Source organism: Macaca nemestrina, chromosome 12 (assembly GCF_043159975.1).
Source record: "Macaca nemestrina isolate mMacNem1 chromosome 12, mMacNem.hap1, whole genome shotgun sequence".
Classification (NCBI taxonomy): Eukaryota; Metazoa; Chordata; class Mammalia; order Primates; family Cercopithecidae; genus Macaca; species Macaca nemestrina.
In genome coordinates, this window is record NC_092136.1 from 124173818 (window position 1) to 124195947 (window position 22130).

The following is a 22130-nucleotide window of genomic DNA, read 5'->3' on the forward strand; positions in this document are numbered from 1 at the left end:
ACACAGAAGAAATGCATTTCTGGTACATACAACAACATGGTGAATCTCAAAAATACGCTGAGCAGAGAATCCAGACACATAAACACATGCACATGATTCCATTTACATAACGTATAAAAAGGCAAAACTAATCAATTAGAAGTGTATATAACGTTTACCGTTTGGAAAAGCTAGAAGAAAGGAGCACAGAGGTGGTGTCCGGGGTGCTTGTAATGTTCTGTTTCTTGATCAGATGAATATTTATTAAACTGCATCCTTATGGTATATGAATTTTTCTCTGGTTTTTGGTTTTTTAAATTTTTTATTTCAGTTGCTTTTGGGGTACAAATCATTTTTGGTTACATGGATAAATTGTATAGCGGAGAAGTCTGAGATTTTAGTGCACCCATCACACAAGTAGTGTACGCTAGACACAGTATTAAGGTGTGTATATTATTTCTCAATAAAAATGTATTTTTAAAAAGTAAAAGGACATACATGCATACAAACTAATAATAAACATTTGGCAAAAACATGGTTAATTCAAAGATACAGAAATGTGGTGTGGGGAGGGAAATGGGGAAGAGAAATAAAGGATCCCTCCTGCTGCCCCATGACTCATACGCTCCAGTTAGCACACGCAGGGCAGCTCTGAATCCAAATGGGCCTCTAGCCTGTGGGGTGGGAGAGAGGTAAGCCCAGCCCAAACATTTGTGGCCTAGGAAAAAAAAGTTCAAATAGAGGTCCACATACCATATATCTAAAATATTAAAAGTTATAAACCAAGTTAACAAACTGTTGAATAAAATATGTTATCCTTGCTTGACATATATAGACACACACACCCCAGCTTCGTAATGATCAGGAATGCCAGGTTCAAATTTAGAATCCTCAGACTCTCCCAGGTCCCTGGCCCAATCTTCTCTTCCCAACCCAGCTAACGCCCACATTGCAAAAAACCTCACAACTGCACGTGTGGACACCCCAAGACTTATAAATTGCATCCAAACCCCGACAGCCAGCCATTCCTTGGGCCTAGAAGTGCACACCAGCAGCACAATCTTCCCTTGGGAGGTTACCCCTGAAAAAAAGGCCCATACAGGTCTGGGAAGTAGGCTGGGCCATTTGGGCAGGACCTTACAGAGTGGTTTCTAGCTGGCTGCACACACTCTGAATGGACACATCCATCTGAGCCCATGTACTCGTTGCCTGATGGGAAGGGCACAACCAAAGAGGATAAAGTTAAGAGCCTCTATTGCCAGTTTAAGGGCAACACTAGAGACAAGAGTGCCCTATTCTCCACTCACCCACCCCCACCAAATTGAAATAAGAGCTGACACTTCTGCTACACTTTCCAGTTTACAAAGCACCTTCACAAACAATACTCTTAATCAATCCCCCCAATCTTGTAAGCTTGTTACATACTACCATTTGAGAGATGGGAAAACTGAGCTAAAAGTGACTGGCCTGAAGTCACACAGTTAAAACCTGGGTACTCCTAGGTCTCCAGTGGAGGAGTTTTCCCTCCAAATTTCAAAGGTTATGCTCTTTCCATGACTCAACACTGCCATGCATCCCCTAGCTTTGTAAAGAACCCATGGGCTAAAAAGGAATTGGAAATTGTAAATATGTAGTTGAAACATTCTGGAAAAAAGACCAGAGTCAGGGAAGGAAATCTAACACCAAACACAGAAAAGTTTCTGGGAAAGAGTCTGGGCCCAGAGCAAAAACCATCACTGGGACAAAGACTACTGGGTAGGGTAGCAATCCCAGCTGGGTCGCGGGGGCAGCAATCCCAGCTGGGTCGCGGGGGCTCGACTCCCACCCCAAACCACAAAATGAGTGCCTTCAAAACATTTAAGCAATCCTCCTCCAAATTCCACACCAATTACATGGGGGGGCTTGGTTCCACAGCCCTCCTTCTCTCCACCGCCCGGCTGAAAATACTTTATTAATGACAGGGCAGCATAAAGCCACAGAACTCCATCTGCTCTAGGATAATCCAGACAACAGTAGGGCACCAGCCCCAGGTGAGGCCCGATCCTCCTCCAGCAAGGACCCGCTAAGGCTGTGCCTCCCTCTAATTAGCAGGGCCTGGCTCAAGGCCTGGGCAGTTATTTAGAGAACCATCGCCTGCTCCCAGCATAGATATCCATAAGGCTGGGGCAGCAGGCACTGTCTGCTCAAAGCCAGCTGCCTGAAGCTGCCATCTCCTCATTCCACCATCCCAGGACCCCTCCTGCCACCTCGGCACTCCCAAGCTCAGCAGCATCATGTCACTCGCACACACAGCTGCAGAGTACATGCTCTCGGATGCCCTGCTGCCTGACCGCAGGGGCCCCCGCCTCAAAGGACTGCGCCTGGAACTGCCCCTGGACCGGATAGTCAAGTTCGTAGCTGTGGGCTCCCCCTTGTTGCTGATGTCCCTGGCATTCGCCCAGGAGTTCTCCTCTGGTAAGTTGCTTCCAAGGCCCAGTGCGCAAGAGAGACTCCCCTTCATGTCACTCTGTGCATGGGCTCTGAAGTGAGATGGTGCGCACAGTGATGGGATTCCATGGCTTTGGGCTGGGCTGGATTATCCAAAAGGCAGATGATGCATGAGTTCAGGCCAGCAAAGCAGAGGCACCAAAAAATTTTGAAAGTCATCTGCAAAATGTTACAGTTAAAAAAAAGTTGTAATTTTAGTATTCATATATTTTATGTCATTTCAAATGATCAAACCTTTATTTTGGTTTTCATTATGAATGAAAGAAGTTGACACCCCTGGTAATGTTTTTAGGACTTTAGACCTCTTCATCTTAGCTGGGCCAAGTCTCTTATTTGCTCTGGGCCCTCTTCCCACCCCAACCCCCCAACTCCAGGGTTATTGACTTGAGAATATGTATTAAGGGCCTGAGAGCCAGGCACATTGGAGATGCTGGACAAACCCATTGCTTCCTGTCTGCGAACCCCAGCCACACACACAGACATTAGCATACACATACATCTAGGGCTTCAGGTGCTGGATTCACTCAGCAAATCCGCCACCTTTGTTAAAGAGAATGTGGACTTCCTGAGAACTGAGACTTCTTTCTGGCTTTCCTTTCCAGCAGTGCCATTAGCTTACTACATTTCCCAAACAGGTGTGCCAGCCTCCCACCACCTCTTCATTCATCCACAACCAAGGGAGAAGAAATGGCTCCCACTTCTGCCTCTTTCTGCAGACTGACATGAAAACAAAAAGGCAGGAACTCTCCTCCAAGCCCACTTTCCTTCCGGCATAATTTGCCCACCCTTTCTCTTCATTTAGGCTCAGAAGCCTAGGCAATTAATCCTCAACATTTTAGAGCCTAAAGGATGTCAGTTATTTCAGGAAAGATATATCACCATCAAACCACAAGCCTTCTGGTACCAGACTACAGGAGCACAAAAAGCCCAGGGGGTACTCTGAGAGCAAAGAACCGCCAGACCCAAAAGGCTGAGTCAGCACTGGCAAGCCCTGGCCATACAGTGGGATGCGTCCAGGAGTGCCCTGCCCTACCGTGACGTGGCAGTGCTCAACCCAGAAAACTAAGGTGTGGGAAGAAGACAGTCCCTGCCAGAAACAGAAACAGGAAGAGTTAGACGATTGCCCCTGAGTCCCCACTCCTCCACTCCAACTCAGGCGGCCTCAAAGCTGTGTTCCTGTTGCAGGGTCTCCGATCAGTTGCTTCTCTCCCAGTAACTTCAGCATCCGGCAGGCAGCCTACGTGGACAGCTCCTGCTGGGACTCACTGGTTCACCATGAGCAGGACGGGCCTGGTCAGGACAAGATGAAATCTCTCTGGCCCCACAAGGTAAAGCAAACTCTCTGTAAGGCCTGCTTCACGGTTGAGTGGAGTGGGGCAGAACCACTTCATTCTACTCCTTCTTGCCTCTATCCCCACCACCCCTAACCCATTTATTTTAGTCACTTGCTTTCACGTTTCAGGCATTCTCTGAATGTGGTGATCTTTGGTGACCCACTTGTATCTAATTGGAAGCTTTGTGCCTGAGGGTGAGGCACATAAACAGGCAGACTTCGGTTTAAGGTGATCCCTTTGGTCTATTTCATTAGTTTCTGAAATATTGACTCTGTAGTCCTTTTTCCTGGGCTCATCAGTTTCCTCCTACAAGAGTCATTCAGACCTTAATTTGTGGGGAAGGACGGGGTGCCGTTGGAATTAAGCCTGCCTACTTGAGGTCAGGAATTCAAGACCAGCCTGGCCAACATGGTGAAACCCCGTCTCTACTAAAAACACAAAAATTAGCCGGGTGTGGTAGTGAGCACCTATAATCCCAGCTACTCAGGAGGCTGAGGCAGGAGAATTGCTTGAACCCAGGAGGCGGAGGTTGCAGTGAACTGAGATTCCACCACTGCACTCCAGCCTGGGCAACAGAGCAAGACTCCATCTCAAAAAATAAATTAAATAAATAAATAAATAAATAAATAAATGAAAATATTTACAAGTAGAGATTTTACTTTACAGGGCCCAACCCTGCTAGGTGTGGTAAGTGTGATGAGGAAACCTAAGGAAAAGTCCCTATGTTAATTTGCTAGGGCTGCTGAAACAAAGCACCACCAACTGGGTGGCTTCAACAATCAAAATTATCATCTCAGGGTTCTGGAGACCGGAAGTCCAAGACCAAGGTGCCATCAGTATTGGCTCCTCTGAGGGCTGCGAGGGAAAGGTCTGCCAGGTCCCACTCCTTAGCTTGTAGATACAGTGCCCTGGGCAGTCTCCCTGTGTGCATGTCTGCTTCTTTACCTGGCTTTAAAAAAAAAAAAAAAATCAATCATAATGAATTTGAGGTCCACCCTATTCCAGTATGACCTCATTTTAAATTAACTAATTGCATCCACAACAACCCCATTTCCAAATAAGGTTTCATTCTGAGGTACCAAGAATTAAGACTTCAATGTATGAATGGAGGGAGGACATGGACACAATTCAACCCGTATCAGTCCCTTATTGCAGGTAGCTAACGATGCAGTCATTGAGGAGACAAGGCTTATGAATTCGTGAAAGTCAGCTTATAGATTTACATAGCTGAAAGAGCCCCCAAAGAATCCCAAGACAGTGTCTGATGGTGTAGTTTGGCATTACCAAGAATCCAAAAATTGGAAAAGGCCACTGTGCATCAGACGAGTCCAGGAAGGCGACAGGGAGGAAATGGGATTTTCTCTCCCTTAGGATGACATGGCCTCTGCTGGCCGTGACCCCTAGCTAGCTAGCTGCACAGACCACTTTGAGGGAGGTAGGCAGATCACTCTCTCTCTCCTTTTCTCTCTCCTCTCCTCTCCTCCCCTCCCCTCCCTTGCCCTCCCCTCCCCTCCCTTCCTCTCTCTCTTCTCACTCTCTCTTCTCCCTGGGAACCCACACAGACCCTGGATCAGAAAAGCGAACCAGGGGAGCATGAAGGTGCACATTCCTTCTCAAGCAGGCCTCCCTATACTCAGCCAGGTCAGTAGGGTGCCTCGGGGGCTGGGCCTGGGCTAGCCCATTCCCCACACAGCCTTCCCCTGCTGAGGCAGGAACAGGGGAAAGGAGAGCCCTTCACTCAGCGCTGTCACTCAGGGTCTCGGCAGCCCCGGCCTCCCTCCTCAGCTGCTCTCGCCCTGCAGGCCCTCCCCTACTCCCTGCTGGCCCTGGCCTTGCTCATGTACCTGCCGGTGCTGCTGTGGCAGTATGCAGCTGTGCCAGCCCTCAGCTCCGATCTGCTGTTCATCATCAGCGAACTGGACAAATCCTATAATCGCTCCATCCGCCTGGTGCAGCACATGCTGAAGATCCGGCAGAAGAGCTCTGACCCCTATGTGTTCTGGGATGAGCTGGAGAAGTGAGTTGTCTCTACCACCTTTTTCTGAGAAATTCAGTCAGGAATTTAAATGATATCTTTGCATAGTCATCTTTAAATGATCTTCCATGCCATTCGTCTCAAGAGGGCAAAGTGCTTAACACATCATCTCATTAACTTTCTATTGTTTCTGTAAAGGGAGAGAGAAAGGACTCTTCCTGTAGTGTACACTGAGCCCACAAAGGGATTCATCTCTCTAGAATTCCACTTTCATACACTACTCCCTTTCGAAACCTTAAATAGCTCCCTTCATGCCTACCAAAAAATACTCAAACTTTCCCAGATATGTGTGCAAGGCCCTCAACACACTGTCACCAACTACTTTTTCAAACTTCTAACTACCAGGTGACAGAAACCTTCCACTGCACCCAGGCAGCCTCCTCCTTTTCCCCTGAACAAATCATTTATCTATGTCATTATTCCTCCACCTGCATACAGGCACTGTCCTGGGTGCTTCTGACACATTCACGTGTATGTGTTGGGGGACGGGGGCAGGAGAGACAAAGCTGTACCTATCCCTGTGGGGCTTAGATTCTATTAAGGAAACAGACAAATAAACAGAACGTGGGAGTGCAATCTATGTTCTGAGATAATAAGTGGTATGAAGAAAAGAAAAAGTGGGGGCAGAAGGAAGCTGGAGGGATGGAGAGTGGTGTAGTTTTACAGACAGTGGCCAGGCTAGATGGCCCAAGGGGACAATTGCACTAACATTTGAATCATATTGTCCCATATTTATGCACATACTCTATCTTTGGGAAAAAAATCCTATGTTTTGAAGCCCAGATTTCAGCCAATATTTTCCATAAAGGTTTCTGAACATTGAAGGCCACACTGCTGCCTACCTCTCCTAACTTTTACAGCCATTGTGGTTTGTGTCCACGATTTTAGCAACAAACCAAGCGCTATTTTTATTCCATATTTGCATGTCTTATCTGCCCCTTCCCCACAAGCCAGGCTCTAAGCTTCTTCAGAGCACAGACTGGCTTGCATGTACCTGAACACCACAGCTCTCAACAAACATTTGTGAGCCAAATTATTTACATGAGATGAATGAATTGGCCCAAAGATCATACACAGAGTACACAGGCCAAGAACCAGAATGTACTTTTTTTCTTTTTTTTTTTTTTTTTTTTTTTTTTGGTGGGGGAGACAGGGTCTCACTCTGTTGCCCAGGCTGGAGTGCAGTGGCACAATCCTGGCTTCTTGCAGCCTCAATCTCCTGGACACAAACAATCCTCCCTCCTCAGCCTCCCAAGTAGCTGGGACCATAGGTGTACACTACTATACCTAGCTAATTTTTGTATTTTTTCATAGCGATGAGGTCTCGCTATGTTTCCCAGGGTGGTCTCAAACTCCTGGGTTTATGGGACCCTTCCACCTCAGCCTCCCAAAGTGCTAGGATTATAGGCATGAGCCACCATGCCCGGCCCAGAATGCACTCAGCTAGACCCCCAATCCAGTGCTAATTTCATAAGCCTGTTGCTACCTAAAGATCCTACTTCAGCTTATAACTTTAGTCTGCCTTGCTTGGCAGAAATCCAGTGTAATAAATCATTACTCACTGATCATTCACTGGGTTTTTCACATGGCAGTCAGTACTTGGAGAATCAAGATACACTCATATGTCTCTGTTTTGGGGAGAAGGATGGTTATGCTCCGGGAAGGCAGATTTTCATGGGAGCCAAGAATGCCATGTTGAAAACAGATCTGTTAGTTTGTCACATGCCTCTCTTGGAGTATGGTTCTAAACGGTCACTACTAACCTTGCCTCCTTTCTTCCACTGCCCAGGGCTCGGAAAGAACGATACTTTGAATTCCCTTTGCTAGAGCGGTACCTGGCATGTAAGCAGCGTTCACATTCACTAGTGGCTACCTACCTCCTGAGGAACTCCCTCTTGCTCCTCTTCACCTCCGCAACTTACCTATACCTTGGTCATTTCCATCTGGATGTCTTCTTCCAGGAAGAATTCAGCTGCTCCATCAAGGCAGGGCTGCTAAGTGATGAGACCCATGTCCCCAGCCTCATCACATGCAGGCTGACATCACTGTCCATTTTCCGGATTGTTAGCCTCTCCAGTGTAGCAATATACACCATATTGGTTCCAGTGATCATATACAACCTCACACGGCTATGTCGGTGGGACAAACGACTCTTATCTGTCTATGAGATGCTCCCAGCTTTCGATCTCCTCAGCAGAAAGATGCTAGGATGTCCCATCAATGACCTCAATGTGATCCTTCTTTTTCTCCGAGCTAACGTCTCTGAGCTCATCTCTTTTAGCTGGCTGAGTGTCTTATGTGTGTTAAAGGATACGACCACCCAGAAGCACAATATTGACACAGTAGTTGATTTTATGACTTTATTGGCTGGCTTAGAACCCTCAAAACCCAAACATCTCACCAACCCGGCATGTGATGAACACCCATAGTTAAGAAACCATGGAGCCAGAAATTTTGTGGAAAGTCTCTCTCCTTCCTCATAAGACATGCACACTAATACACATATACACACACACACAAAAAAAATACACACTTTAAAATTGCTAAGCTTGGACTTAACTGAATCATATATCTTTTATCATGTTATCCTAAAAGTGAGAAGACATAATCAAGACATGGAAATAAATGTGAAAGCTGGAGCTGAAGAGTCAAAGAGCTAAAATTAAGTCTAGAACATTCTATGAGGACAGTATAAATAAAAAGAAAGTCTAGACATGCTGCAAGGAAAGAAGATTCTAAAGGCCATTTATGGAGACAATTTCATATCCTTTCTTGGACGCACATTCAGCTTACCCCAGAGAGCAAGTGAGGCAATCTGGCAAGAGATTAATAAAGATGTAAACCCCTTGAAACCCTTTAGTGTGGCCTGAAATCCTAGGAATTTACCCAGCTTGCTTTGTAGAAGTTATCAACCTTGTCCAAGTCCTCTGTAGCCTCCAAAGTGCTGGGAGATGATGGCTTCAATTTGTAATCTGCTCTTAGAATGTAAGGACATAGTAGAACAAGGCCAGGGCTATGTCTCAGCCATAAGTGGAGCCTTCAGGTGCCCAGATACAGTTTTCACCATCTAAACCAGGAACTCATTTCACCAGGGGCTGGGATTATGGGCTACAGACTCCTTCACAACTTTTAATAGGGCCAGGTATGCTTTTAATACTCCAGAGGATACTATGCCTTCCCTTACAGCTAATCACTGAATAGCAAGCACTTAGAAATGGCTAGACAGTAAAATGCTATTGAACTTCTTTCTCTTCTGATTTATCACCCTGTTTTATCTTCTAACTCCCATTTCTATGCCTGTAGTTAATGGAACTTTGATCTGACTTCAAAGACTCACACACAATATCATGCTGTCTGCCATTTTATATTTCTTTTTAGAGCTACACATTATGCATTTCTTTAGAGAATTTTTGCATAGACCATTTAGACCCTTCTTTGTACAGTTATGTAGAAAAGTTATGTTGCTTCTGACAAATTCAGATAAGTTTACCTAACACAAGCAAAGAGCTGATAGATGATTTCCTACTGTCACTAGGTCAAAGTCCAACTCTTCAGTTGGTACACAAGACTTTTCATGACCCAAACCCTACTTACTGCTTCAGTCTCTCCTCTTGCTTCTCTCTACACACAACTTTCACACCAATCAACTACTTGCAGTTCCCATGCTGCTCACAATGCTGAGCCTTTGAAGATGCTGTCTCCACCACCCAGCATGCCCTCCTTTGTTCTTCACTGGGCCAACCAACCACTACCTCTCCTTCAGAGTCTGCCCATATATATCTCCTTCAAGAAACCTTTCCTATCTCCTCCCTCCTTCCCTGACTGGGTGCTGCCAAATAAAATAAAACCTACCTCTGAAATAAACTTATCATACCATATTAACATTGCCAATTTACTTGTCTGTCTTCCTCTCTTAAAGTTCTTAAAGGTGGTATCATAGTAGGCACTAGGTAAATATTCTTCTAAACAAGTAAGGACTGAATGAGTTGCTCAGTGGCATCACCTTTGTGGAGCACACAAATCTAGCCTCTAAACTGTCCTATATGGAAACAGCTTTGGACACAAAGATGTGCTTTTAATGGAATTGACCAAAAAGTCAAAGAACATGGAAATAATTATGCAAAATATAATATAGCCATAACTGGAATATTAACCAGCCACTTAAAATTATGCTTATAAATAAGCTATACTAACATCTGTGAAATTGAAATGATATAATGGTAAATAAACAAAAAGGAAACTTTATTTTCAGTATTACCTAACCTATATAAAAATGCATAAAATATTAGACACATATACTAACATGTTAAAAGTAGTTCATTCCAAGTGGTAGCATTATGGATTTTTAAACCTTTCCTGTACTATATTTTCTGAATTTCAAAGGTTCAAATGAAATGTTTTATAAGTGTATGGAAATGTTTCCAATGAAGAAGAAACAAAAAATATCTTCATGCAAATCCCACTGAAGTCCATTGGCCAAAACAGCCTGCAAACTAGGACAAAGGATAGCACTTTTCTTCCCACTAGATGTGATACATGTATATGAAAATAAATAATACAAATAAAGTCAGACCCCAAAGCCTGCAAGGACAAAATACAGCACAACAGCAAATAAATCAGGCAATTAGCAAACAAGACTTTAAAAAAAAAGGAAAGAAAAGTCTCTTCCTATTACTGGCACTACTTTGAAGTTCCAAGGTAAAGAACCAGTCTATATTACCAAAGGCATTAGTGTGGGTTTTTTAAGCGCTAAAAATAATCCTGGTATTTTCCAAAACTGAATATATATGGCTGCCTTAAGTATGTTTGTGAAACACTGGCATCCTGAAGAGCTGCTCTATTAAAAACTCACTCAGGTCAAACAAGAGCACTTTACAATATATATGATCAAAACAAGAATTCCATAAGCTTTCGTCTGTATTAAAATGATTTTGCCAAGACCCTGTCACTGTTTTTACTGTTTTCAGAAATTAAGTACCTGGGTCATCAGTTCTGAACCTGTTTTTTATTCTGACTACACATTACTTACTATAGTGTTATATTTTTCTCCAATAGTTCAGTGAACTTATTGTTTTAACTATGTAACATATTTCCTGAATTTCCACAACTCTAAAAGTCAGTATTTTCGGCCAGGCACTGTGGCTCACCCTGTAATCCAAGGCGGGCAGATTACCTGAGGTCAGGAGTTTGACACCAGCCTGCCCAACATCGTAAAACCACATCTCTACTAAAGACACAAAAATTAGCTGGGTGTGTTGGCGGGCGCCTGTAATCCCAGCTACTTGGGAGGCTGAGGCAGGAGAACCGCTTCAACCCGCGAGTCAGAGGTTGAAGTGAGCCGAGATCGCGCCACTGCACTCCAGCCTGGGCAGCAGGGCCAGACTCCGTCTCAAAAAAAAAAAAAAGTCTACATTTTGAACATATGTAGAAATCCCATTCACCTCCACTATTATAAAGTTTACAATCTAAAGACTATGTTTAGTTCCGAGAGAAAAAAACTACAGAGTTACTGAACTAGTTATTGGCATCGCTGGAAGAAGATGCAAGCCTTCTGTCATCCAGCCTGGGTCATTCACCAATACCGCACCCTAAAGATTCTTCTATCCTCCTTAATTTTAATAGACCTCGGTTGTAAAGTTAGAACCGTATAAATGTACATACTATGTACACAAATACACTTCTGCTTTCACTAGACAAACATCTACTGAGTGCCTACTTAGAGACAGTATTAAAACTGCGTGTTAAATCTCTCATCTTCCCTACTAGAAAGAGCCAAGGCCTTCCTCCCTATTCACGACTGTGTTCCCAGCTCCTAGGAAGATCATAGCATTAGGAGGCCCTGCAAACACATTTCTGTGAGCTACAGAAAGGAACGAAGCAGGGAAAGAAGCAGAGTCCCAGCATTTGGGACTCTTTCCCAGACAGTCTGGGAAAGCCTGTCTGCATGAAGCATGAAAAACGTGTTGAAAGGCAGTGGCCCGCTGGGGGAGCGTGAAGGACAGCTAGCGTTGGTAAGATTTTTGTTAGTTCATTAGTTCAACTATAGTACCCTTCAGCTAAGCACACAGACGCCCGAGGCCCGGATTCGATTCCAGCCGCCGGCCCTCCCTCCTTTCCTCATCCAGCACTCGCCCCCAGCTGTCTCTTTCCTCCTAGCCCCCGGGATCGCACCGCCCAGACCGCCCTACTCTCCCTGCCCCGGAAGTTACACGCTGCCGACACCGGGACGTAACTTCCGGGAAGGGTTTACTTCCAAGACAGACACGGAAGTGTTGGGAGGCGCCGGGAGCCGGTTGAGTTGCCGGTGTCTCTGGCCCTGCGGTCAACCCTGGGAACGTCCCGGAGAGCTAGATTCCTAGAGCCCCGATTCCGCTAGCCCCGAACAGACTAAGCCAGCGCTCCCGCCCGCTCCCCCGACTTAGGATCCGATGCCGGCAGCGTCCTGGGGCCCCCGTAGCGGGGCTGGACCATGAGCCTGCTGGACGGCCTCGCCTCCTCCCCGCGGGCTCTGCTGCAGTCCAGCAAGGCCAGGATGAAAAAGCTCCCGAAGAAGAGCCAGAACGAGAAGTACCGGCTGAAGTACCTGCGGCTGCGCAAAGCGGCCAAGGCCACTGTGTTTGTGAGTCTGACCCGCGTCCAGCCCCTCACAAAATCTTTCCCCAAGCTGTTCCCCCTTCCCAGGATGACAGTATTAATATAGGGTTGGCTTTTCCGTATACATTACTACTTGTTAGCCTTGTGTCCTTGGACAAAATTACGTGATTTCTCTGTGTCCTCATCTGTAAATGAGCTGGTAACTACCTTGCAGAATAATGAATATTAAATGAGCAAAGAAAAGTGCTTGGTGCCTAAAAGACATGCCAATAAATTTTAGTCATCGTTATTACTGCAGAACTCTAGGAAATGTATTTGATTCTTGAGATACAGCCCTGAGAATGAGGCATTATTTGTAAAATGAGAACACTGAAGAAAGAGATGATTTGCCCAAGGCTACTGTGTCAGAGCCCTGACTCCAACTTAAATAACCCTGATTCCATTTTATGACTTCCAGTACACAGACTATTTTCTGAGCACCTCACATCCCCATAACTGCCCCCTTGCCCAAAGAGGTACATGAAACTTTCAGTAATTTCCCCCCTCTATCCTTTGAGTGTTCCAAGTGTTTCTTCCTTTCTTTTATTGTAGAAGCACTGGATTTATTGAATGAATAAACTTAATATAGCTTGCCAGCCATAACTGTATATTAGAATATTTTGGCTTGCTTCAGTGCTTGGAAATAGGGGTGGAGTCCTCAAATGTCCCCCCACATCCAAGTCAACAGTTCATCTCTCTACCAAAAGCTTGAACATCTCTCAGCATATTTGGAAGCATAAGGAAAAGTTTAGAAATTAGAATACACATTCCAAAAACACTTATTCAGCACTCGCTATGTGCATTGCTTGCTATTTGCGCTGGAGAGAAACAAGAAAAGTAGAACTAAGAGAACTTGGCATCTGATTGACTGTTCCCTGTCTTTTATCCCCTATATGTCAAAGTACCTAAAGCTTGGAACTTATGTTATTTCAAGGATGTTGGTTCCATCAATAAAGAAGATTTTGTGAAGAAAAAGGGATGTTTTGAACATTGAGAATTTGAGTTTCCACCTATAGAGCATTCAGATTCATCATTCCCTTCAGGATTGGAGCTTGGGAGATAGACTGAGTCATAAGTTACCAAAAAAAAAAAAAAAAAAAGATAATACCTGAATTCATATAAGTAGATTATGAAGTTTAAGAATTTTACACCCTAAATTTGAATTTGTTCTGTCCAGTTTTTCTCTATTTGGGTTAGACTGGCTTTATAAGTTTCTCAAGAGTTGAGGCACTTGAGAATAGTCTTCATATTTATAGTATTTAATGTAAGCATCTGTGGATTTAAGCAGTATGCCTTTTTCTGTGCCAAAGGCTATGCTAATTAGGGTGACCATTAATCTTGGCTTGCCCAGGACAGTCCTGGTTTACCATATTGTTCTGACGTAAGCATTAATAGTACCCCCTTTTCACTCAAAGGTGTCCCAGATTGGATAATAAATTACATAGCTACCCTGCCCATAGTAGAACCTGACTACCTTTACCTATGGATTTATTTATAGTTTGTCACAAGGTAGAATAGCTCCTCCTCCTCACTCAGTAATACAAGCTTTTTTGGTTTGAAATATGGATCCTCTTCCCAGCATAACAATGTGATTGTTTATTCATTTTTATATGATTATATTCAAATTTTTACTTAAAGGAAAATGCTGCTATTTGTGATGAAATTGCTCGTCTTGAAGAAAAATTTCTTAAAGCAAAAGAAGAAAGAAGGTGAGCTGGCTTCATTTTGTGTTCAGCATCACCTTTTTGGTGATTGATAATGGTGTTACTGCTCTGGAGATTTTTTTCCCAGTGGGATTTATGCACATCACACAGCCCCTTGGCCACTTGATCAAGTACAGAGAAACTTAACCTATGGCATTGGTTCCTGCACACCCAAATTACGTTGAGCCAGCTCAAGTTACGTGATGAGACAGCTCTTCTACTCATCTTTCTGAAAAAGCTGTCTTGCCACATTCTCATAAATAATCTTGTTAAGATTATTTAATCTTATGGCCCAATTATAAAAGCCAAGTGATAAAAGCAACTGCCTCTTATTCTACAAATATTTATTCTGTACATACTATTCTGTGCAAAGCACAATGGGTATATACACATCTGTAAATAATGTGCCTTTCAGAAGCCTAACACCATCCAACATCAAGGTAGAGGAACCGTCCAGATGCAAGAGATAAGCTACAGTTCTTATCCTTGGCCTCTTGAAGTATTGATTATCCTCCAGGGCTTTATGATTCATAGGGTCTAATAAGAACCTTTCTTTTATGATCATAGTAATCTTTGTATACAGTTCTGGCTTTTCCTAGCACTTGAGTAAAATACTGAATTGAGACAATATGGAAGTTCATTTCTCTGCTCCTTTCCTTCCTGACCTCAGGTACTTGCTAAAGAAGCTCCTCCAGCTTCAGGCTCTAACTGAAGGGGAAATACAGGCTGCAGCTCCTTCCCACAGTTCCAGTTTGCCCCTGACTTATGGTGTGGCCAGCTCTGTGGGAACTATACAGGGAGCTGGGCCTATTTCAGGGCCCAGCACTGGGGCTGAGGAACCATTTGGGAAGAAATCGAAGAAGGAGAAAAAAGAAAAAGGCAAAGAGAACAACAAACTGGAAGGTACTTTGGGGAGATGATATCAGTTGTCCCAGTGACTCACCTACTAATGACAGTTAGACCTGGTACTAACAGACAGACACAGCTACAGATATACTTCGAGTTTCATCTGGTTCTTAAGGAGCCCTAAGAGCCCTTGAGAAACAAATGTCAAACGTATTAGAGCCACTTTGGGTGGAGAAATCCTAGCTAGTCTTTGTTAAATGCAAGGGGAGCAGACTGAGACTCTCCCCTTCCCCCAACTCTCTAGGTTGCATTCCATTTAGTCTTTTCTAGAGGCAGGGAAATGGGCTAGGTGGCCTTTGGAGCACACTGCTGGCTTGGCAAACTTCTGATCTTACAAAAGAAATGAGAGGCCTTAAAAAGTATAAGGCCTTTAGCTCCTAAGCACGAATCTGGGCAAGTTAGAAAGATACTCAGGGCTTTGGGCGAAAGCCCCACGTGCCCATTCAATAAGTATATAAAACCAGGATTGGCTTATTACCCTTACCATTCACATGCAAATTTATCCCTTCCCTTCAACATTGGGAGGGGCCTAAAGTGGGTGACCCCAGATTTGCGTTTCAGTTCTGAAGAAAACATGCAAGAAAAAGAAAATGGAGGGAGGTGCTCGCAAGCTGGTTCAGCCCATTGCCCTGGATCCCTCAGGACGGCCTGTGTTCCCCATCGGACTAGGGGGTCTAACAGTATATAGCCTGGGGGAGGTGAGTGAGACCAGCGATATTTAGAGAGGAGAATCAGAGAAATATGGGAATGGGGTTGAGCCTTCCCTCCCTGTTCCCATTAGCAGCAGCCCCTTGCTGATCCATACCAACCTCAGAATGTCTCCAGTCCCTGCCAACCCAGGTCAGCGTTGTCTGCTACACAGCCTACTCTCTGTCTTTGTGTGATTTGTCACTCTTCGCAGCCCCAAAGTGGTTCTAAAGGCTACCACAGGAAACTGGACTTCTCATTTCTTCAGTGACCTCAATCCCAGGTTGGGGGAATGTTTTTTATAGATCATCACCGACCGACCTGGCTTTCATGATAAGAGTGCCATCTACCCTGTGGGCTACTGCAGTACTCGAATATATGCCAGCATGAAGTGCCCAGACCAGAAGTGTCTATATACCTGTCAGATCAAGGATGGTGGTGTGCAGCCTCAGGTACCCCCTCTAATAATAACCATTGTTTGTCTTTCGAACCTTCTCTATGCCAGGATATGTATTACCTGTTCTGACACCTTACAAGGTAGATACGTATAATCACCATTTGGGTAATTCCAAGATCCTGAAAAGTGGCTGGCCCTAAGTCGCACCTCTGCTAATAAGTGGTTGAGCTTGGATGTGAATCTATTATCTGTCTCATTCTAAAACTGATGCCCTTTTCCCTTGAACCATGCTACTTCAGCTGCTGACTTTGTGACTATGTGAGGCTTGATCAAGCCTACTTATGTGAGGTACAGGCCAAAATAGAGGGAAGATTAGTTTGATACACTGCCATGTCAAGTTGGACCAAGATGGAGTTAGCAAAGAAGTTGCATATTAGTTTCTGGCTGCAAATACTCTTAAGGACCTGAGAGTCTTAAATCCTAGTCTTACTAAATACCTTTTTTCATCCTTCTCAGTGCTAAGATTTGAGACGGTTCATTTTCCCCAACCATCATCTCCTGATTGTTGGGGAAAAACAAAAAAATAGAACATTTTCAGAGTTCTAAGCTTCACTGAGGAAGTTACAGATCCCTAGAAAGTAAGGTAGAAGGAAGTAGAGGCAAGGTAAGGAACCTTTGAGCAGAAGCTGGGAGAACCCTGAGACGGCTTGACTTCTTGTAGATAATATTGCATCACGCCTATCAGAGCACTGTTAGGCATAGTTGAGAGCTCACGTGACCTCCATTATACAACAGTTTCTTTAGAAAGACTCATTATTGTAACGGTATACCATATGTATAATACATCTATAAATGCAATGCAAATCTAGTCAAAATCCTAAGTAGAAATTGACAAGCTGATTCTTCATTGTCTCTGAAAAACAAAATGCTAAAACATTTTTGAAAAAGAAGAATCTGGAGTTTTTAGTTTTCTTTTTTAGGTCATTAACCTAACTGGACATTATTTTTAGGTTTGTGAGCTAGGAATCTAGCTTCAAATTTTGTTACAACTAACGTCAAGCAGCAGTTTTATATATATATATATATATATATATACACACACATATATATATATACACACACACACTAAATATATGTAATTCTTGTATCTGTTTCCAGATGATTCCTTTTTATTGATCTATTTGTCTATACATGTCAATATGACTTTTTTTTTTTTTTTTTTTTTTTGAGACGGAGTCTCGCTCTGTAGCCCAGGCTGGAGTGCAGTGGCCGGATCTCAGCTCACTGCAAGCTCCGCCTCCCGGGTTCACGCCATTCTCCGGCCTCAGCCTCCCGAGTAGCTGGGACTACAGGCGCTGCCACCTCGCCCGGCTATTTTTTGTATTTCTTAGTAGAGACGGGGTTTCACCGTGTTAGCCAGGATGGTCTCGATCTCCTGACCTCGTGATCCGCCCATCTCGGCCTCCCAAAGTGCTGGGATTACAGGCTTGAGCCACCGCGCCCGGCCCAATATGACTTTTTATTACTTTAGCTTTATTGAATATTCTATAAATATGTTAAAGGAAAATGTAAAAGAATTTTTTGTAATCTTAGGGTGAGGTGAAAAAGCTTTCTTTATTAGCAAGACATGAAACTTAGAAACCATAATGGAACATAATAACATATTTAACTATTAAAAATGTAAACACTTCTGAATGGCAAAAGATACCATGATCAAAGTTAAAACACAAGCAATAAACAGGAAGAAAACGTATGACAAAGTATTAATACCAGATAAAGTGCTCTGTAGAGTAAGAAACAGCAATATTAAAAAAAAAAAAAAAAAAAAACCCACAGGCATTTCACAGAAACAGTGCAGATGGTAAAGTGTGGGCCTCATCAGTAAATGGGGAAATGCAAATAAAACAAAAATGAGATCTTATTTTGCTCATAGGCACACATCAGAGGGATTAATAATATCCAGTGCTGGCCGAGGTGGAGGAAAACGAGTACTCGTTAGTAGGAGTGAAAATTGGTAGTCTTTTGGGAGGGCAACTTGGCAATATCAACAATTTTAATATGTGTGTCATTTGACCCAGAATATGTCTAGATAGTCTAGTATCTAGACTGCACTAGGTACATATTTGCACCTAGAGAAATGTGCAAATGTGAACCAAGTAACATGTAACAATGTACATTGTAGCAGTATTTGCAATAGCAAGAAATTAGAAATAGCCTAAATACCCATCATGAGAAAATGGTTAAGTAAAATATATCCACCCTTGTATGTACAGCAATTAAAAGAATGAAGTAGATTTATACATTAGTACTAACAAGGAAGTATCTTCAAGACTAAAGTATAACATTTCTACCTTTAATGCTCTTTACTCAAATAAGGTAGAAATTTCAGTACAAAAATAATTGAAATTGACATGACGGATACTAAACAGTAGAGCAGTCCTGGACTATTTGAAATTAATTGCTTACAGCAAAATTAGCCGGGCCTGGCGGCGTGCACCTGTAGTCCCAGCTGCTGGGGAGGCTGAGGCACGAGAATGGTATAAACCTGGGAGGCGGAGCTTGCAGTGAGCCAAGATCACACCACTGCACTCCAGCCTGGGCAACAGAGCAAGACTCAGTCTCAAAAAAAAAAAAAAAGAAAGAAAAGAAAAAAAATTAATTGCAAAGAGTGTTTTCATTTATTAGCTGAGAAATAAATATAAAACATTAGAATCTTAACCTGGCAAGATATGCCATTGGTTGAAATAAGAAAACCACCATTGACTGAAACTACTCACGAGAGAATTTATTTCTGACAAAATTGACAGATCTCTAAAATTTGACACAGGAAATTGAATCCAGTGAAATAATAACCACAGAAGAAAACTAACAGTAGTAGAACCTATACTCAGTAAAAATTGGTTTGACTTTTTTTAGCAATCAGTAGTGCTCGATATCATTCTAAAAAATTATACAGAAAATAAATTAATCCTGTTCAGGATAATTCAACCAAAGTAAACATTGAAGAACTAGAAACTGTTTAACTGAACTTTATAACTAGTCAAAGAATTTAACTGGCTAGATAGAACTTGTTACAGAAATATTTTCCTGTCAAAAAAATCATTGAGCTTTATAGAAAATTGGCCAAATAATTAAATCAGCTAGTTAACTTGTTACATTTGTTACAAAAATATTTTCTTGGCAAAAATTCCTCAGAATTAGTATAATTTTGATGCAACAGTTTCTTTTTATTAATATAACCAAGATATTTTAACATTAAAAATGAAAGCAAATACAATGGAATGGCAGTTTGCAGTCAGCCTGTTTCTCCTAGATCTTGTAAAATTGACTTAGAAGATTACATGGAGAGTGATCTCATTTGTTTTTAAAATACCATTTGTATTTGTACTTAAGGATATAAGTAAGTGGATTGGAAAGGCATATAAGAAATTAAATGCTTACTTTTGGAAAGCCATCAACCAAGAAGGGTAGAACTGAAACAGTCCAAGGACTTTCTCTAGGTGCTTGGATTTGTTTAAATTGTTAGCAGCCCTATAGGAGAATATGTGTGTCCCTTTTGAAGATGGTGTACATCACCTTCGAGTTCCAGAGTAAAGAAATATTTACAGAGTAGTGTGCCCTCTTTCCTTCCTTCGTGAGGATTGATCTCATTGCTCGTTTGTCCTTCTCAGTTTGAAATTGTTCCTGAAGATGACCCCCAGAATGCCATCGTCAGCTCTTCTGCAGATGCTTGTCATGCAGAACTGCTCAGGACTATAAGTGCTACTATGTAAGTTGACCAAAAGCTTGAAAACAGGCTAAAAGATCACTGTTGGTACAGTGAAACCTTTTCTCTTGCTTTGAATGAGATACCTCATTTTATGGAAACCTATCCTGGATCCTCCTGACGTCATACCAACTAGAGCCTCCACATTATCAAAGTCAAGAAAGCTTATCCTGTTTGTTCATACCACTATTCTGTTCTTAAACCCATCTTCATCTCCCGCTAAGCTCTCAAACTAAAATTATCCCTCTCCTGTTTAGGGGGAAACTAATGCCTAACCTGCTTCCAGCTGGAGCTGACTTTTTTGGGTTTTCTCATCCAGCCATCCAAAACTTGATCCAGAGCTGTCCAGGAGCTCGAAAATGCATCAAGTAAGTGTGGTCAAATTCATTCCCTTGAGAAAAGCTCAGTGATCAGCCGGCCAGGGACTGGCAGTTACTACTTTGTTCACTCACCTGCTGTGTCCAAGGCCTGCCTGCTTCTCAACCAGTATGGCTCAGTATTGGCCCCTTAGCCTTCTGGACAGGTGAGCAACAGCCAGGACTCCACTGTTCTCTGATTATGACTATTTTATGTGTGTACCATGACAGCAAAAGGGGTGGGAAATCTCGCAGAATGATTTGTCACTAAAGAGTCCTGCTTGTTTCTTTTAGGTTTTTGTTAGCTAATGTGTTTTAGATATATATGGGAGGAATATAAAGAAAAATTACCTGATCCCTTTGGAGGTAGGAATGGGTATTTATGTCTAGCAGATAACTCTCAAGGGTGATTTCCCTTGCTTCTGCAGTTACCAGTGGGTGAAATTTGATGTGTGCAAACCTGGAGACGGGCAGCTACCTGAGGGGCTGCCAGAGAATGATGCAGCTATGAGCTTTGAAGCCTTTCAGAGACAGACCTTTGATGAAGATCAGAATGATCCCCTTCTGCCAGGTATCTTTAACTTTACCTTTCTGGTTTGAAAATTGACTGTGTTTAGGCTACCTTCCCACCTTCATGCATAGCCGAGTACCCTAAATATCTATGCATTGAGTGATAAAAGCTTTCATGGAATCAGCCTTGCAGAGTGCTGAGTCAGAGGGGGACCTGCGGCCTGCATAGCTTCCGAGGTTACTCACAGATGTCATGGGGGGCACCTGCGATCATAGTAAGGCAGGGTACCCCAGAAACGAAGGTAGCTTATTCTGTAAGCTAAGCAAGAGCAGAGCAGAACACCAGGGGAAAGTTTACTGTGCAGGGAACAACATCTCAAGCGAAGTCAGTGGGGTCAGGTGAAGGCCTTGGCCCTGCCTGTGTTCCATGAATTCCTCCCACAAATGAGTGGAGTGATCAAGGGTTCAGGCTTTGGGGTCATATAGGGAAAACCCTGGGTTAAAAAATGGAATTGAAATTCTCACTCTTTGCCTAATATACTATATAACCCTAGGCAAGTCACTTAATCTGTTTCAACCAGTTTTCATTGTAAAAGTATCTGTCCTGTCGTAACAAAGGCAAAATTGAGCTGTCAAATGCAAGGGTGTTAAGGAATTGATTGAAAGGACAGGTATGTGTCTGACCAAAACAGTCTGCTCAGACTCCCAAGCAGCAGTGGAACTTAAGGAATTGTTTTCCCCAGGATCCTTGGACCTCCCAGAGCTTCAGCCTGCAGCCTTTGTGTCTTCTTACCAGCCCACGTACCTGACACATGAACCTTTGGCAGATACTCACCTGCAGCACTTGAAGTCTCCATCACAGGGTAGCCCAATTCAGTCTTCAGAGTGAACAAGAAGGGATCAGATGCCACATCGTTTTCATCGTGATTAATTTAAACTGAAATTTTGGGTATATGGAAGAAGGCAGCAATTCAGAAGTAAAGAAGATATTCACATATTTCATCATGGAGGGTCCTGTAGTGACGGTTTTCCCTGGGAAAAATTTCAGCTGCTTTATTTTTAGTAATAAATTTCTCTTGTCAATTCTGTTTATTTTCATCTTGTTGTAATCAGGATATAATCTTTTTTGCTTAGCTGTGCCTGAGGTAGAGTCAACTTCAGCCTCTTACAAACAAGAGTGATAGAGAGCTGCTGTCTAGTCTATTCAGGCTGCTACAACAAATACCATAGACAGAGTGGTTTATAAATAACATGAATTTATTTCTCACAGTTCTGGATGCTGGGAAGTCCAAGTTCAAGGTGCTGGCAGATTCAATGTCTGGTGAGGGCCCACTTCC

General features: G+C 43.1%; 2 protein-coding genes across 2 annotated transcripts; both read left to right on the forward strand.

Annotated features, from left to right (window-relative positions):
- The first annotated feature begins 2197 nt into the window (after positions 1-2197).
- Positions 2198-8687, forward strand: LOC105476289 (pannexin 3). The gene is made up of 4 exons (XM_011732073.3): positions 2198-2433; positions 3652-3794; positions 5603-5817; positions 7625-8687. Exons 1-4 carry the CDS (start codon positions 2253-2255, stop codon positions 8262-8264), a joined length of 1179 nt encoding a protein of 392 aa, XP_011730375.2. The 5' UTR covers positions 2198-2252; the 3' UTR covers positions 8265-8687.
- Positions 8688-12078: 3391 nt separating this feature from the next.
- On the forward strand, positions 12079-21876 carry LOC105476288 (transforming growth factor beta regulator 1). Its single transcript, XM_011732071.2, has 9 exons — positions 12079-12454; positions 14107-14177; positions 14842-15074; positions 15639-15775; positions 16070-16216; positions 19833-19930; positions 20185-20295; positions 20712-20854; positions 21537-21876. The coding sequence occupies exons 1-9, from the start codon at positions 12305-12307 to the stop codon at positions 21680-21682; spliced, it is 1236 nt and encodes a 411-aa protein (XP_011730373.2). The 5' UTR covers positions 12079-12304; the 3' UTR covers positions 21683-21876.
- Positions 21877-22130: the final 254 nt, after the last annotated feature.

Bases quoted from the DNA above. Each gene is read 5' to 3' on its own strand.
- LOC105476288 (XM_011732071.2), top strand. From the start codon at position 12,305: ATGAGCCTGCTGGACGGCCTCGCCTCCTCCCCGCGGGCTCTGCTGCAG. The intron at 15,075-15,638 runs GTACTTTGGGGA...TTTGCGTTTCAG, and splicing joins AGAGAACAACAAACTGGAAG to TTCTGAAGAAAACATGCAAG. The intron at 20,296-20,711 runs GTAAGTGTGGTC...TTGCTTCTGCAG, and splicing joins GGAGCTCGAAAATGCATCAA to TTACCAGTGGGTGAAATTTG.
- LOC105476289 (XM_011732073.3), top strand. From the start codon at position 2,253: ATGTCACTCGCACACACAGCTGCAGAGTACATGCTCTCGGATGCCCTG. The intron at 2,434-3,651 runs GTAAGTTGCTTC...TTCCTGTTGCAG, and splicing joins CGCCCAGGAGTTCTCCTCTG to GGTCTCCGATCAGTTGCTTC. The intron at 5,818-7,624 runs GTGAGTTGTCTC...TCCACTGCCCAG, and splicing joins TTCTGGGATGAGCTGGAGAA to GGCTCGGAAAGAACGATACT.